The following is a 16,500-nucleotide window of genomic DNA, read 5'->3' on the forward strand; positions in this document are numbered from 1 at the left end:
TTCTGCTACCCCTATAATTTGGATGTTGGAGTGTTTCAGGTTGTCCCAGAGGTTTCTAAGACTCTCTCCACTTTTTTTCATTCTTGTTTCTCCATTCTGTTTTGGTTGGATGTTTATTTCTTCCTTTTGTTTCAAATTGTTGATTTGAGTCCTGGTTTCCTTCCTGTCACTGGTGGTTCCCTGAATATTTTGCTTTATTTCATTTGGGTATCTTTCATTTGTTCTTTCATTTTTTAACCAAACTCAATCAGTTCTGTGAGCATTTTGATTACCAGGGCTTTAAATTCTTCATCAGATAGGTTGGTTATCTCCTCATTGCTTAGTTATGAAGTTTTGCTCTATTCTTTCCCTTGGGCCATATTTCTGTCTTGGCACAGCTAATAGGTTGTAAGGGGGAGGGGACTTAGGTATTCTCCCTGGAGCAGGGCCACCCTCTTTGCTGCATTGCTGCAGCCTGCCTGTGGGGGAGGGTCAGAGAGGGGAGGGAGGGGGAGGGGAGGGTCAGAGTGGTCTCTAGTGCACTTTTCAATGAACTTTTGTGTGAGACTGAGAGATCATCCCACTGCGGCAACTGTCATAGTCCACAGCCACCTCTGAGTCTCAGTTTCCCCTTAAGTCAGCCCTTCCTGTGCAGCCTGCCACCACGCTGTAGCCGTCCCTGCGCTCAGTCCTCTGCCTTACCACAGTTTCTCTCTGTTCGCCACCTTACTGGTCTGGTTGTTCTGTTTAACTCTTGTGGTTGTCAGAGTTCCATGCAGTCTGATGTCCTGGCACTTATGGTTGTTTGATTTTAGATTGGTTGTTACCCTCCTTTTGGTTCTATGAGGCAGCAAAGGGTTTCTACCTATGCCTCCATCTTGGCTGGAACTTCTTTCTTTTACCATAGTCTGTATCTTAGTTACTAATATCTCTAGTCTTCTGTCCATTGTACCTCTCTTAAAACACAAAGTTTACCTGTTAATCTATTAATGTCAAAAACATCCCCTTTCATTCTGTACTTCTCAGCTGTTGGCATCTCCTTTTGCTGTACTCAAAGGCACCTCCAGCCCTAGCCAGTGTGGCTCAGTTGGTTGGAGCATCGGCTCATAAATTGAAAGACCGTGGGTACAATTCCTGGTCAGGACACATGCCTAGGTTGCTGCTTCAGTCCCAGTTGGGGTACACACATGAGGCAACCAATCACTTTTCTCTTTCACATCAATGTTTCTCTTCCTCTCTCTCTCTTTCTTCCCCTCTCTCTAAAAATCAATAAGCATGTCCTCAGATGATAAAAAAAAAAAGGTACCTCCAACATACACTTTTAAACACCAGTGTCACAAATGTCCATTCCTTGGTTTGCTCATGTTTCCATTTTCTCTACCCAGCATCCATTCATCCAACTTGCCACAATGGTACCCAATTTTTCTTTGGGTACCTACTCCTATTCATTATTTTTTTAAAGATTTTATTTACTTATTATTAGAGAGAGGGGAAGGGAGGGAGAAACATCACTGTGTGGTTGCCTCTCATGTGGCCCCCACTAGGGACCTGACCCACAACCCAGGAATGTGCCCTGACTGGGAATCAAACCCGCCACACTTCAGTTTGCAGCCCGCACTCAATCCACTGAGCTACACTAGCCAGCCCCACCCCCATTCATTATTAGCCTATAGTTCATTGCATTTGCCTGACCCCATGAGCATGGTGGGTCTGGCTCACTACAGCTCTGCCTCCAATAACAGCAGTTAGCTGTAATTACTATTACAAAAATAGTAATCAGACCCTGTATCAGGAACTTACTTTGAACTACTGGAGGAGGTGACTCCTCATACCCACTGGACAGGTGTCAAATTAAAGCTTAAATCGTTTAAACAGGGCTTAACAGAGACCTTTATGAGCTTCTTCCTGCTTACCTCTCCAGCACCACCTCATCTCACCACCTCCTGGCATCACATGCTTCTTCTCAAATACTTCCAGTTCCCTAAGTGGTACAAGCCCTGCCCCATCCCCAGGTATTTGCACATGCTGTTGCTTCCATCTGCAGTTCTTCTCCCTCTCTCCCCTTCCCCTGACTAAACCCTATTCATTATTCGAGTCTCAAATAATGAGTTTTGTCTCAAGTAAGCCTTCTCTGATTTCTCTGTTTCAGTTGGTTTTCCTATAAGGCCCAAATCATCTTCTGAATGAGCTCTGTCTTATACACCTGACGGTGAACAGAAGAGTAATTTTGGCACTAACAACTGCTTACATAGCAGCTATATTCATGACATTAGTTGCTGTAAAGAATGTAAAAAAATGAAATAAAATATAATCTTTTACTTTAAGGAACATAAACACAAAATCTTAAAACAAATAGCTGGGGTAGCAGAGACATAAAACACATTTGGAAACAATGCAAGATAGTGTAAATAATATTCCGAATAAATAGTATATCCCCTCAACTGTTAGTAGTCTTTGGCCAGTGGTTTTAAAGCCTACACTCTTAATCTTATCAAATTATGAGCAGGTGCATTAATCACAGGGGAATGAATAAGATGCTAATTATAAAACAAACAGATTTTCAGTAACGCAAGAGTCTATAATGAGGTACAATGAGTAAAAGAGCTAAAAAGCTAATGACCCCATTCACATTTTAATCTCTGTAACTGAAGAGCACCTTAAGTATTTAAAATAAACTCATTTAGACCAAAAGGGTTTGGTTTTTTGTGTTTTTGTTTTTGTTTTTTTGTTTGTTTGTTGTTTTTTTGTTGTTTTTTTTTTTTTTGCAGAGACACAGCTCACTGTGGAAGGAAAAGATTAAGGAGAAATTTCTTAAAGGATAAGTGACTCAAGAGCATAAAACAAGCCCTCCCCCCACCAAAAAAAAACCAACAACAAGGTGGGAGACAGATCACTGAAGGGTAAATGAAGATATATTCAGTTCTAGCAGTGGAGGCTTACACTGCTGTCCAATAAAAACTCATAGGTAGCATAAATGGTAGGTAGAAAATAGGCGGGGGGGTGGGTAAGAATAATATAGGAAATGTAGAAGCCAAAGAACTTATATGTATGACCCATGGACATGAACTAAGGGCAGGGAGAAATGTGGGTGCGAGAGGGTGTGCAGGGTGGAGGGGAATAAAGGGGAGAACGTTGGACTGTTATAATAGCATCATCAATAAAATATTTTAAAAAGTAAAAACTCAGAAACTTTAACAAGTGGCTAAGTGACTAAAAACCCTATATATGAATTTCAAAATATTAACTGGAGTAATATAAAGCAAGGGCAGAAAAATTCTTAATGGGGGGTAAGACAGGAAACCAGATGTACCAAATATTTCAAAGAAAAGTTAATAGTCTCAGTTCCTCCTCAAAAGTAAACTTGATAAATAACATGAACCAGAACAAGTTGACATGATTAGGAAAAAAATAGAATTCCTAGCAACAAATGAAAAGCTCTAATTCTACAAACAGAGACAAATCAAATCAGAAAAAATATAAAAGTGGTTTGACACCATTGTATCCAAACACAACATAGCTTATTCTTCAATTAGAAGTTATAGCTACAGTATGGTTTCTATGCTTCAAGATTCATAATCCTCTCCTATTCCTTTCTAAGCTAGCACAAAGAAAACATTAAAAACTTGCCTTCAAAACTTAAAAAGAATGAATCATTATTTTTACTTGTGAAACATTCTCCAGTTTAATGATGTAGTATGAAATATATAATCCTAGTATAAAGAAAGGAAGGTTTTTTAAAAATTAAAGAACATATATGCATGACACAGGGTCACAGACAACGACATGAGGATTGCTTGAGGTGGGCATGGATGGAGGTGGGCAAAGGGGGTTGAAGTGTACACAACTTATGATGGCATAAACAAAATACAATAAAAATGTAATCATATAATAAGAAAAACTAACTTTAATTCTTCAGAGTAGATAGGTCATCCTTCAAGAAACAACTGTTGTTAACACCCCTGAAATGCAAGGCATTAAAGTTACCTTTCATGTACTATATTTTTGAAATGCTCCTGACTAGCATAAACATACCTATTTCCTGAATTTTGGTTCCCTTCCTCATTTGCCCATTTCACATAATCCAGCAATCTCATTAGAAATAAAACTAGATAATAAAATCACAAATAAAATAGAACTTCAGAGACCTGGGACACTGCCACAGAGAGAATGACAACACAAAGCAAGCACCATAAACAAAAGATTGATTTTTGTCTTTGGAATGCATTATTAAATACATGTACATTTCACCATCATGGCAAACAGTACAATGGCCAAAATAGGTCAGCCAATAAGATACCCCTGTCTGCATGGAACAAACAACTGTCACGCCACCACTGAGTTTCTTCCCCTCCCAGAAAACACCTGTAAGTTGACAATGATTGTACCCCACAGAGTTATGCTAAGGATCAATGAGATAGGACTATGTAGAGTACTTTGTAAAGAATAGAGCTTTTTATAATATGTATGAGGTAGTTCTAACACCATAGAATTCACAACTCAAAACCTTAAAAGGTAGAACTTCACAATTTAACATTTTTTGGGGGTTTGGGACAAAACTTACCTTAAGAATATTACTAATACAATAAGACTGAAAATGGCTCCTTAAGAAAATGAACTATTCTTATGCACTTTAGAATACTGATTAATAAAGCAAAAGGATAGACCTGAATAGTTAAGGCAAATCTGTTATTCAAATCTAAATCAGTTTTCTCTAGTTAATAGAGTAGGATTTTTTTCAAAAATTAAGACTCTTTATGTAGCAGAAGCTTGATTTAGATCATAATTCTGACACTGAAAGAAAAAAGAATCAAGTTGGACACTTGATTCTTGTAAGGGGTATGGATGAAGAGAGTGGTGTAGGAGAGAAAATGGTTTCAGACTAGATGTATTGACTATAAGATGCCACAGGGACATCCAAGAATGTGAGCATCAGACAGTTGTGGACCTGAGATCTAATCTCAAAAGAAGCTAAATTTAAATCACTTGAAAAATGTGTCATTTAAATTTGCAGTTAAATTAGGAAAGTAGAAAATAATGAGGACTATATAAAAATGGCATAAAATGGTGGTGAAGAAGAACACTTTAAAAATTGCGTAGAAGATGGAAAGCAGTAACAACCACCAGGAAGAGAAATAGAAAAAAATAGTTAAGAAAGAAAAGTAGCAAAGTTGGAAGCAAAGTATGTCAGAGAAGCCAAAGAAAGGAAAATTCAATTAGGAGAAGTTGATCCATAGTGAGAAATCTTCCCCTAAAGTGAAGTAACAGTAAGACGGACAGATTACTGCTTTTGGCAAGTAGGTCATAAGTGATCACTGAGAGAGTAGTTTTAACAAAGGCTGGGCAAAAGAGTGAAATCTCTAGCGTCATTTCTATATATATTTAGAAGCTTGAGCTGACTGAAAAACACCATTAACAAGTTATTGGTTGAAAATATTGGTCTTGGTCATGGCTTTATTTATAATCCTCTGCCTCTAGGTTAATTGATGTCACATCCTCCTCTGCCCACAAATTTATAAAATATTGTAAGTGGCAGGGAACTTACAGATCATTAAGTAAGGGATTGCAATTTGGTAGCTAACAAGCCAAATTCAGCTCTCATGTATCAAACTTTTCCCCATTTTTAACTTCTCTGTAAAAGTCAAAAGATCTGGTAATATCGACCCTGCCTTTCCAATGCACCTTTTTCAAGAAGCATGCACATGCCATTGACCTATGGCTACCTGGACATCCTAATGACTCCTCACGTCACTCAATTCTGGTAACTGCCTGGTCTCTGTAGCTATATCTAAGTTAGAAACCCCTGTGACATTTATATAAAAATATTAAATCCATAACTACCCACTACCTATGCTATAACTAAGACAGAGAAGCTAAGATCTCAAAATCAGTTGATAACAGAGCCAGAGGCAGAACACTCTTCCCTGACTCTCAGCTTCTAAGTGAAATGTGACCTCTGCTGCCATTAAAGATGTCCGACTTCCCAAAACAGACGCTGATTAAATCATCATCCTTAAAGACAGGAAAATGATTTATATATGAGTAAAATTTTATTAAAAAGACAATTGTCATGCATTCACAGAAATATCCAAATAGATTACTCATGTACAAAAAAAGTCTTTACCATCTCTGAGTTGAAGAAAAAGCTTTAAGGAAATTACCTTCAATTTACTTCTTTGTGTGCATGTGCTTTACTTGTTTGACATTGAAATCCCTTGTTGACAAGATAGCTGCTTCCTTTGATTCAGTCTCCCTGGCCTTTTGTCTCATCTCCTTCAACTCCAAAGCTATCCTTAAAAAATACAGCTGACAGCTAAGTAATACAACAATAGGAGATCATATGATGATGTCTCTGAAAACTTCGATTCCCCAATGCCTATAGGGTAGCCTTCAAAATCCTTAATGTTCTTTGAGATCTGCCTCTGTATGTCTTCACAACCTCATCTTCCCCTGCTTCCCACACTCTTCCCCTACACATATTGGGACTTTAAAGATATAAAAACTATTCCTGCTCACCTATAGATCTGTTCCAGCCAACTCTTACAGATTTTCCAATTGATTTGTCATTCATTAATCACAGGCCCAAACTACCAGCCAAAGTTGTTTACCTCTCCTCCCATAATCCAGCTTTTGTGGGCACACCAAAATGACATTACCAACCCTCCAACCACAGAACCCCAATATTTGTGTTTTACTTCTTGTCCAACAGGGCATCCCACCTAGCAACTTCCCACCACTATAGTAACACTGCCTTTTGTCCATCCTTTCCCCTCACTCCTCCCGCCTCCTAACCAACCCAGATGCTGCGCCATGTGGCCCTGAGTGATGTGGCATGTGCGCTTGTCTTGGGGACCATAAGTACCAAATTCCTTCCAAGGCAGTTACCTCCATGTCTGCCACCCTACCATGCTTCATCAAAACAACTCCTGGGCACATTTTTATATAAACCCTCTGTTTCCCTTTTGCTTAAAAAAGGCCTACAAATCCTTCCTATTGGAGATTAAATGGTTTAAATGTCACCCCCTCGGTAAAAACCCAGGGCAGTGTGTTGTCTGCCCCTTGAGCTACTTACCCTATTGTTCCCAACATAGCTAGGGCTGCCTTAGCTCGGTTTTATCCAATTTCTGTATTTGTGGGGGGGGTTTTCACACCCACTGGGCTTTGAGAACCTCATGTAAGAAAGAATTGATTTACCCAATACATCCTTTACATATATTAGGGACTCAAAGACTGTAATAAATAAATGGTTTTTTTAACTAGAAAAAGCATAGAAATTCTAGAGCTGGCCATCATTTCAAACACATTCAGAGACATTTCATTTTCACTCACAGCAAGTCCTCTTCTTTGCTGCTCTGCAGACATTCTACACTCCTCCCCATGACACTAAGATGGGAGGGGCAGAGTGACACTGGATGAGAGGGAGCACAGCTCACTGGGTCTCCCCAGGAACACAGACCAGCTCTGACCTGCTCTCGGAGAATAACCAATAGCAAAACTTCACTTACAATCCAGGGATTTTTTCATATGCGACCATCTTTTTTCAGGGCTTCCCTCTCCTTGGTTCTTAATTTTGTTAGTGTGTGTATAAGGCTTTTTGTTCATTTTTTAGGTTGTGTGTGTATTTGGCCATTTGCACTACATATTACTTAGAATATGTCTGGGGTCTCTGTGGGAGCCTGGCATTTTCAACAGCTAAGTAGGGGGACCAGATATAACTTGTATGGCCTCCAGGCACATGGTGGAATCTGGTGTGGAAAACAATTTAATCTAATACATCAAAGCTGAAGCCAGTATGAATTAAGACATTCTAGGGTCACCACAGATTTAAACCATCAGATTTATTTTTAATGACTCTTCCTTTTCCAATTCATCATTTTGGTCCATGTGCTATATCTTTAAGCCCACCTATCTGAAAAAAATTTCCTGAAGAAAGCTTCACCTATAGAATATGTAAGATCCCACAAGTATTTCTTACCAACAATGTGTGAATTGGGAGAGAAAAAAAGGCCTTTGATAATATTTTATGAAATACATTCAAAACCCTTTATTTTTATGAAAATGATGATTAGCAACTAGTTAGGCCATTAATTGATTGCTTTTAATGATTAAAATATGTATGGTAATTGTATCTAAAAACTGAGGAAATTTAAGAATAGAAAAAGACCCTATCTTTATTTTAGTAAATAAATGTTATAAAAAATATATTGTGAATAAAAGAAAACTAAACTAATGCTTTCTATTCTTTATTTACAGTTTTTCTAATAAGTCTTCAGGATAAAAAAATTTTAAACAAAAGAGTCTGGCTTCCCTTGAACCATTTTCTTTCTGATAATGAACACTGACTGTGAATGCAAAACCCTGCATATCATTATGTGAAACATTTATGCATTCAGAGTGTCTACTTGGTGGTTTTCTTCTTAAGAAGCTAAACAATTCATTAAACAAGCTGCTACTGAATGGTAGATCAGGACAAGCATAAGCTGCCTTCTGTAGAATTCTATTGTGAAGCTGTACCCATTTGTGTTTTCTTTGAAACCATAAAAATGAAACCCTTATGCTCATATTAAAAGCATAAGAAAGGCATCTATTATGTCAATAGACTTAAAACACGGCCTTGGACACAGTGAGAACCACTCCAAAACGGTACTCTTATAATAGCAAAGGTTAAGAAGTGCACTGCCAGGGAAAACCTTCAAAGGCCTACGTATCATTATATCCCAAAACAGATGGCATGTCAGAGCTTGGAACTATGGTTTATGGACACCTAAACTCTCAAATAAATCCTTTCTAATCCTGCTCTTTTGTGTAGATTTTGTACTTTGATGATAACTGAAGGTGCCTTTCACCATTCTTCACAGGACAGCACACAATGACATGGTGAAGATTCATGTACCTAAAGGGCCGCAACTCTTAACATGACTTCTGTGCAGTGTACATATATTTCACTAGCAACAGATTTGTACTTTAAAGATATCTATGATTCCTAGGTTCTAATCAATTACGTCTTCAACAGTCTGAATTTTAGAGGGAAAACCACTTTGCAAAACGATGTGGAATTACCTAGCATCCATGCACATACTCTGGATAAACTCTCAGACACAGGAGATGGGGACAAGCATATCCATAGCAGCATTATTTATAATAGAGAACAACTGCATACAACCCAGAAGTTCAACGGGAAAATGGAGATATGAACTGTGATGCGCCCAAATACTGTATACAGTGGAAATGAATGTGTGGCTGCTACATGCACCAAAGTAGATGAACCTCAGTTACCAAGCACAGCAAAGTAGGTAAGTCACAGAAAACTATACACAGGGTCTCCTGTAAATAAAGTTAAAAGCATGCAAAGCTGAACATGTTATTGCTACTTAGGTTCTATTTTAATTATCTAAAATTCTGCTGAGAAAAATTAAATCATACTAGTCTAACAAATTGAAGTAAAGACTTTTCATTGTTATTTGTACAAATCCCATATATGGAATGCTTTTTTTGGATTAAATTCAGTCTGCTACAACAAAATTGCAAATAGACCATTTCTAGTGAGTCAAGAAATTTATTTAATATATCGGGTACTTCAATATTTAAAGAAAATATATAAATGCTAATCTATAAAAAAAAGTTAAATAGTAAATAGTATCTTATTTTAACCCAAACACTTTTACTTCATGGTTTACCTGAAATGTCACAAGGCTTATGAGAATGCAGAAAATAGTTCCTCTTTAATTCCTGTCTGTATATAAGATGTGGCTTGTTATGGTCATCTTCATGTTCACTCCCATCTGCCTTCATTATAGGTTCTAAGAAATATTCACCATCATGTGCTTTAAATGTTCCCATCTGAAAATTTAAAAAAATAGAGATTTACTTTTCTCTTTATCAGTAAGAAAAAGTACACTGTGCCATAGGTTCAAATGAGCACACAGAAGCAAGACAGCCAGGAGTCTGTTCATAAATGTCATCAACTGAACATGACGTTTCCTTCCCAAGGCTCACCTTTCTCTCTCAGCTCTTGTACAAAGTCATAAACCCTGGACACTGGGCAGTATTCCAATGGGCAGAGTTGAGGCGGCAAGCATTCCAGGCATAAAGAATGGCACAGGGAATAATGTCAAAATGGTAAAAATGTCTAGCACATTCTAGGAATAAGAAAACCCATTTGGCCTGATCTATGAATAGTAGTAGTGTGAGACAAGCCATAAAAGGTAGGCTGTGGTCAGGAAAAAAGAGGTTAAATGTAATGCTAACAATTTAGAATTTCCAAGCAACAGGGAGCCATTGAAAAGTTTCTACAAAAACCTGTCTTCTGAATTCCAGACTCCAATATCCAGCTCACTATTCTATATCTCCATCACCTAGATAACTAGTAGCATTCACAACTTTAACATGTCCAAAGCCAAATTCTTTTTTTTTTAGATTTTATTTATTTATCTCTAGAGGAGAAGGGAAGGGGAGAGGGAGGGAAATATCAATGTATGGTTGCTTCTCATGCGTCCCCTGCTGGGAACTGGCCTGCAACCCAGGCATTTGCCCTTACTGGGAATCGAACCATAGTAGTTTGGTTCACAGGCCCGCACTCAATCCACTGAGCTACACCAGCCAGGGCCAAAGCCAAATTCTTGATTTCTGGTTCAAACCTACTATTTCTGCAAAGCTCTCTATTTCAGTAAATGGCAACATTCTTATTTAGATTTCTCAGGCCAAAAATCCTTAGAGATAGATTGAGTATGGCTCTTTCTTTCACATCCCTCATTCAATCCACCTTCAAATTCTGACTGTTGAATCTTTAAAATGTAACTAAAAAACCAACCGCTTCTCCCAAATTTTACCACTACATCCATGATCTCCCCTTCAAGCTAAACCAACAGCCCTTTATAGTCTAGTCCCAACAGAAGAGTCACAGTAATTTCTCTTAAGTCTATACCATGTCACCCCCCCCAAAAAAAAAAAACATCCTAATGATTTTTCATGTCACTCCATAAAATCAAAAGGTGTTACCGTGGTCTACAATGTCCTGTGTGATTTGCCCACTGCTTTTCAGCATCCATCCCTCCGAGCACACAGATGTCTGACCTGCGGTTCTGACTTCTCCCACCTGAACCTGGGCTCATCCTCGAGCTGCACTGCCAGTATCTCTGCTGTTCCTCAGAGTGACAAACACACTCTCACATCAACACCTTTGTACTTATTAAACCTTCTGCCTCAAGTACTTCTCTCCGGTGGCTCTCTCTGTCATATATTTCATGTCTCTGTTCAACACCCGTCACCCTATATAAAATGGCACACAACCTCCTATCTCTCTTTTATCCAGTCTCATTTTTCTTTATAGTATTGATGACTGCTGGATATATTTCATTTGTTCCTTGTCTGGTCCTACTCGCTAAAATAGAAGCTCTGTGAGTAGAGCTTTGCCTGCACACTTTTCTTCATGCCTCTCGTGCCTGCCGTGTGCCAGATGTTGGCTAACACTGAATTAATGAGTAAGACTACAGGGTATGAAATTTAATCTAGTAACATTGTGTATGATGGATGGTTGCAGAGAAAAAAATTCCAACAGTTGTAAGACAGAGATAACCCAGAAGGGAGATAACAAAACTTGAATTACGGTGACAGTGATGGGAGGATAGTTGGAACAAAAAGGTCACAAGACGCCATTGCCTGAGAAGCAGAAAAACAGTGAGAAACAATTTAGGATAGAGATGATTTCTGGGAAAATATAATTTACCAGAATAATCCAGAAATGTTAAAAGTCTAAAAGACCCCTTTTCTATGAAACGATATAAAAGTCATATCACAAAACCTCGTGGCCTTGATAATTCCACAGAGAAATTCCACCAAACCTTGAAAGAGCAGATTATTCCACTACTATCTAAACTGTTCCAACATATTTACAAAATAAAACATTCAAGTTGTTTTTATGAAACTAGTGTCAACTTACAGCAAAACATGATAAAAACAACACCAAAATTAAACATATATTGTGATAAGCTCATATGTCAATATCAAGATGAGAGTCCTAAATTGTATTAGCAAAGAAAATTCAGCAACACATGAAAAGAATGATACATGATGAGATGGAGTTTATCATAATAATATAAGTATGATTCAATATTGGGACCCTACTAATAAAATTCATTACAGTCACTTACGTGAATAGAAAAAACACCTGGCTTTTTAAAAATTTAATCAACAACTTGGTTTTAAAATACCAATAAAATATAGTTATATTGATGCTTCCTTAACCAGATAAATTATATCACAGCCCAAAGACAATACCATAAGCCAAGACACAGGCAAGTCATTCCTACTTAGGTCAGAAATACTAGGGTGCCCAGTATTGCCTATACTAAACATAAGTAGGTAAAAGAGATTAAAAATATAAAAACATTGAACACAAGAAGTGTCATCTTCATAAATGATACTGGTACATAACTTCAAAAATACAAACTAACTGACTTCTGGCCAAGATGGAGGCGTAGGTGGAAACACTGTACCTCTTCGCACAACCAACTTTAAAGACAACAAAGATTTAGTAACAAAAAAGCAAACAAAACAGACAGAAAATTGAACTGTATGGAAGTCCGAAAACAACAAACCATTCAGCCAGACCCGTAAGAGGGATGGAGTCAGTGGCTGGTGGAGAGGGGCACAGGAAACAGCGGCTGGACTGACCCAGGGGCACAGGCCACAGTTGGCAGACTCCAGGTGCGGGGTGGCAATGGGCAGACGCTGTGAGGGGGCAAGGTGGCTGGCTGACCACGGTCACACATTCACACACAGATAAACCAGGTGAAAAAATAAACAGGGAGACAGACCATGCAACCCAGGGCCCCACTGATGAGAAATAAAGCCTAAAAGCACCAATTGGAAACACTTTTGGGGGTTGAGGTGCCGGGAGAGGCTCTCAGGCTCACAGAGAGTTCGTTGGAGAGACCCGCAGGGTCCTGAAGGGTGTACAAGTCCGCACACCTGGGAACCAGCACCAGAAGGGCCCAATTTGCTTGTGGGAGGCAGCAGAGGGGACCAAAATCTGAGAGAGAGCAGAACAAATGCCATTGCCCCTCTCTGACCCTGCCCCCACATATAGCGTCACAACCCAGCAAGTGGGTCCCCTGCCCTGGTGAATACCTAAGGCTCTGCCCCTCATACCTAACAAGTGCTAACAGACCAAAACATTATGGCTCAAGAAGAAGAACAGCTCAAAGCCCTAGAGCCAATACTTCTAAGCAACCAAGAGATAGCCAACCTATCAGATGCACAGTTCAAAACACTGGTAATCAGGATGCTCACAGAACTGGTTAATTTTAGTCACAAACTAGATGAACAAATGAAGGCTAAACTAAGTGAAATGAAGGGAAATGCACAGGAAAGCAATAGTAATGGAAAGGAAACTGGGACTCAAATCAATGGAGTGCACCAGAATAAAGAAAAAAATGACAACAAAAAAAGAAGAAACAAGAATTCAAAAAAAATGAGGAGAGGCTTAGGAACCTCCAGGACATCTTCAAACATTCCAACATCCGAATGATAGGGGTACTGGAAGAGGAACATCCATGAGTGGAAAACTTATTTGAACAAATAATAAAAGAGAACTTCCCCAATCTGGCAAAGGAAATAGACTTCCAGGAAATCCAGGAAGCTCAGAGAGTCCCAAAGAAGTTGGACCCAAGAAGGAACACACCAAGGCACATCATCATTACATTAGCCAAGATGAAAATGAAGGAGAGAATCCTAGAAGCAGCAAGAGATAAGGGGACAGTCACCTACAAAGGAGTTCCCATCAGACTGTCAGCTGATTTCTCAAAAGAGACCTTACAGGCAAGAAGGGGCTGGAAAGAAGTATTCCAACTTATGAAATTCAAAGACCTACATCCAAGATTGCTCTATCCAGCAAAGCTTTCATTTAGAATGGAAGGGCAGATAAAGTGGTTCTCAGATAAGGTCAAGTTCAAGTTCATCCTCACTAAGCCCTTATTATATCAAATGTTAAAGGGACTTATCCAAGAAAAAGATAAAAATATGAACAGTGAAAGGATAGCAAACTCAGTTATTAACAACCACACCTAAAACAAAAGCAAACTAAGAGGACAACTAGATCAGGAGCGGAAACATAGAAATGGAGATCATATGGAGGGTTAGCAACAGGGGAGTGGGAGGAGGAGGAGAAGGAGGGAGAAGGTACAGGGAATAAGTAGCATAGACGGTAGGTAGAAAATAGACAGGGGGTGGGCAAGAATAGTATGGGAAATTTATAATCTAAAGAACTTGTGATACATGGACATAAACTATGTGGGGGATGGTGGGGGAGGGGGTTTGCAGGGTGGAGGGGAATGAAGGGGAAATGGGACAACTGTAATGGCATAATCAATAAAATGTATTATATATATATATATAAATTAAAAAACAAAAAAAACTAAGTGAAAACTACTGTAAAGACTAAGTGAATTCAGTGAGATAAAATACACAGGTTTCAACAGTTTTCACATATAAAAAACAACTAATATATATTTATTTACAAATAAAAAGATTAAAAGCCCAGGAATAAAACAAGAATTTTAAAAGTCTCTGTAAAATGTTAAGATACTATTAGAAAACTAACTGCAAAGGAAAACAAATGGTATCACTTGCCTCATTCTTGAATAGTGGGCACCCCCAGATGAATCTCTAAATATGAGATCCCAATTTCAATAAATACCAACAGATTTTTAATATGTAAATTGCTTCTGAAGTTCATATGAAAAAATAAAAACACCAGATACTTTTAAGAAAACAATGAGATAGGACTAGAACTACAAGATATTGAAATAGTATAAAGCCATATTAGTGAAATACTCCAAAGCTTGCACTTGGAGACCAACTGAATAAAAAGGCAAACAAATTTTAAATCATACAGGACTTACAATTAATAGCACTGCAACAAGTAGACAGACATCTGGAAAAAATAGTTTAGATACATGCCACAGAATAAGTTCTAAAGGATGAATGATACAAACTTAAAAAAATGTATTGCATTTATTGGGGTGACACTGGTTAATAAAATTATATAGGTTTGAAGCATACAATTCCATAATACATCGTCCATGTATTTTATTGTGTGTTCATCACCCAAAAGTTTCTCCTTCCATCACATTTATCCCCCCTTTACCTTCTTCTACTTCCTGCCCCCACCCCACTGATGTAAACTTCTGAAATAAAACCACAACAGCACTGCAAGGTAACATGAGGCAATTCTTTTATAATTTTAAAGTAGGGAATGTCATTCTAATCATGACTCAATACACATAAAAAAGTTAAACCTCCCTCAGGAAGAACAAGAATTAATACTAAACTGAGAAACTATTTTCACCCATGAGACTAGAAAAAATCTACATTTTATAACATACTTCAAATATGTGTCTGGAAAAATGGGCACTCTCCTCCGTCGCTGTTGAAAATGTGAATCAGCACAATCACAGCGCAAAGCACTCGACAGTATCACAAATGTATTTGTCCTTTGACACAGCAATCCCCTTCTGAGAATGCATACTTTAGCTACATAGATTCATCCACTGCACCCAAGTGAAATAACACTTACAGACATATTAACTACAGCACTGGTTTTAATCACACTGGAATATCTTGTGATTATAAACAAAAAGAGAAATAATCACTCTATGTAGCAATATAGAAAGACCTCCAACACAATTATTAAACCAAAATATATCACTGTAAAACAGAATGTATAGTTTGCTACCACTTGCGTAACAAAGAAAAAACTAAATATTTCTATTTGCCTAGTTGCTCCTAAAGAAACTCCAGAAGGATTAGAAATGGTGCACATGGAGGTAGGATAAAATAGCAGGTGGATTCAGAAATAACTAGGGATAGCTTCCTTCATCTGTGCTGTTCCCTCTGCTTAAAACATTCCAGTCCCCACACTTGACCCCATGCCCCTATCTCACCTCTCTTGTGCTGGCTGGCTGTCATCCTTCAAGTCTCAGCTTCCAGAGCAGCTACGTGGGAAGGTTTTCCTTGACCAGCCAACTAGCTAACAACATCCCTACACCTCCTCCTGAAAATATATTACTTCTTTATAATATACTAGGTTGGTTTCTTCAGAGGACATATATGTTGTATTTACATATGTCTGTATTGTTTATAATTATTTTCCCTCACTAGACAGGGGGCATCATGCAGGCAGAGATCTAACCTGAATTTCCATGGCTTAATATAGTACCTGACACACGGCAGGCATAGTACACAGTAAATACTTGTTGAATCATGAAAAGCTACCATTTTCTACTCTGTACACTCATCTGGTACTGAACAGAAGGATACAAATTTGGACACATGGGCTGGAGCTAGAATATGGAGACTCTTGCATGCACAATGTCTTAATCAAGTCAATAAACTTGAGTGACCAAAAAAGTCACATTCTCATCATTAGCCTATACTTGAACATTTTCTTCAGATGTGAACGTAGGCAGCCAAACCCAGTAGTACTGTGCTACTAAGTAAAAATTTATACTTTTTGAAATTACATTT

The 16,500-nt window shown here is 38.2% G+C and overlaps 1 protein-coding gene across 1 annotated transcript in view; it reads right to left on the reverse strand.

The window, feature by feature from the left end:
• The window catches only part of ADAMTS20 (ADAM metallopeptidase with thrombospondin type 1 motif 20), a 165,952-nt gene that overhangs the window by 128,821 nt on the left and 20,631 nt on the right, over window positions 1-16,500 (reverse strand). Inside the window, exon 3 of the mRNA XM_037162336.2 lies at window positions 9,654-9,816. Coding sequence (XP_037018231.2) covers window positions 9,654-9,816 — 163 coding nt within the window. The remainder of the gene's footprint in view (window positions 1-9,653; window positions 9,817-16,500) is intronic.

Source organism: Artibeus jamaicensis, unplaced genomic scaffold, assembly GCF_021234435.1.
Source record: "Artibeus jamaicensis isolate MK-2021 breed Jamaican fruit bat unplaced genomic scaffold, CSHL_Jam_final contig_233, whole genome shotgun sequence".
Classification (NCBI taxonomy): Eukaryota; Metazoa; Chordata; class Mammalia; order Chiroptera; family Phyllostomidae; genus Artibeus; species Artibeus jamaicensis.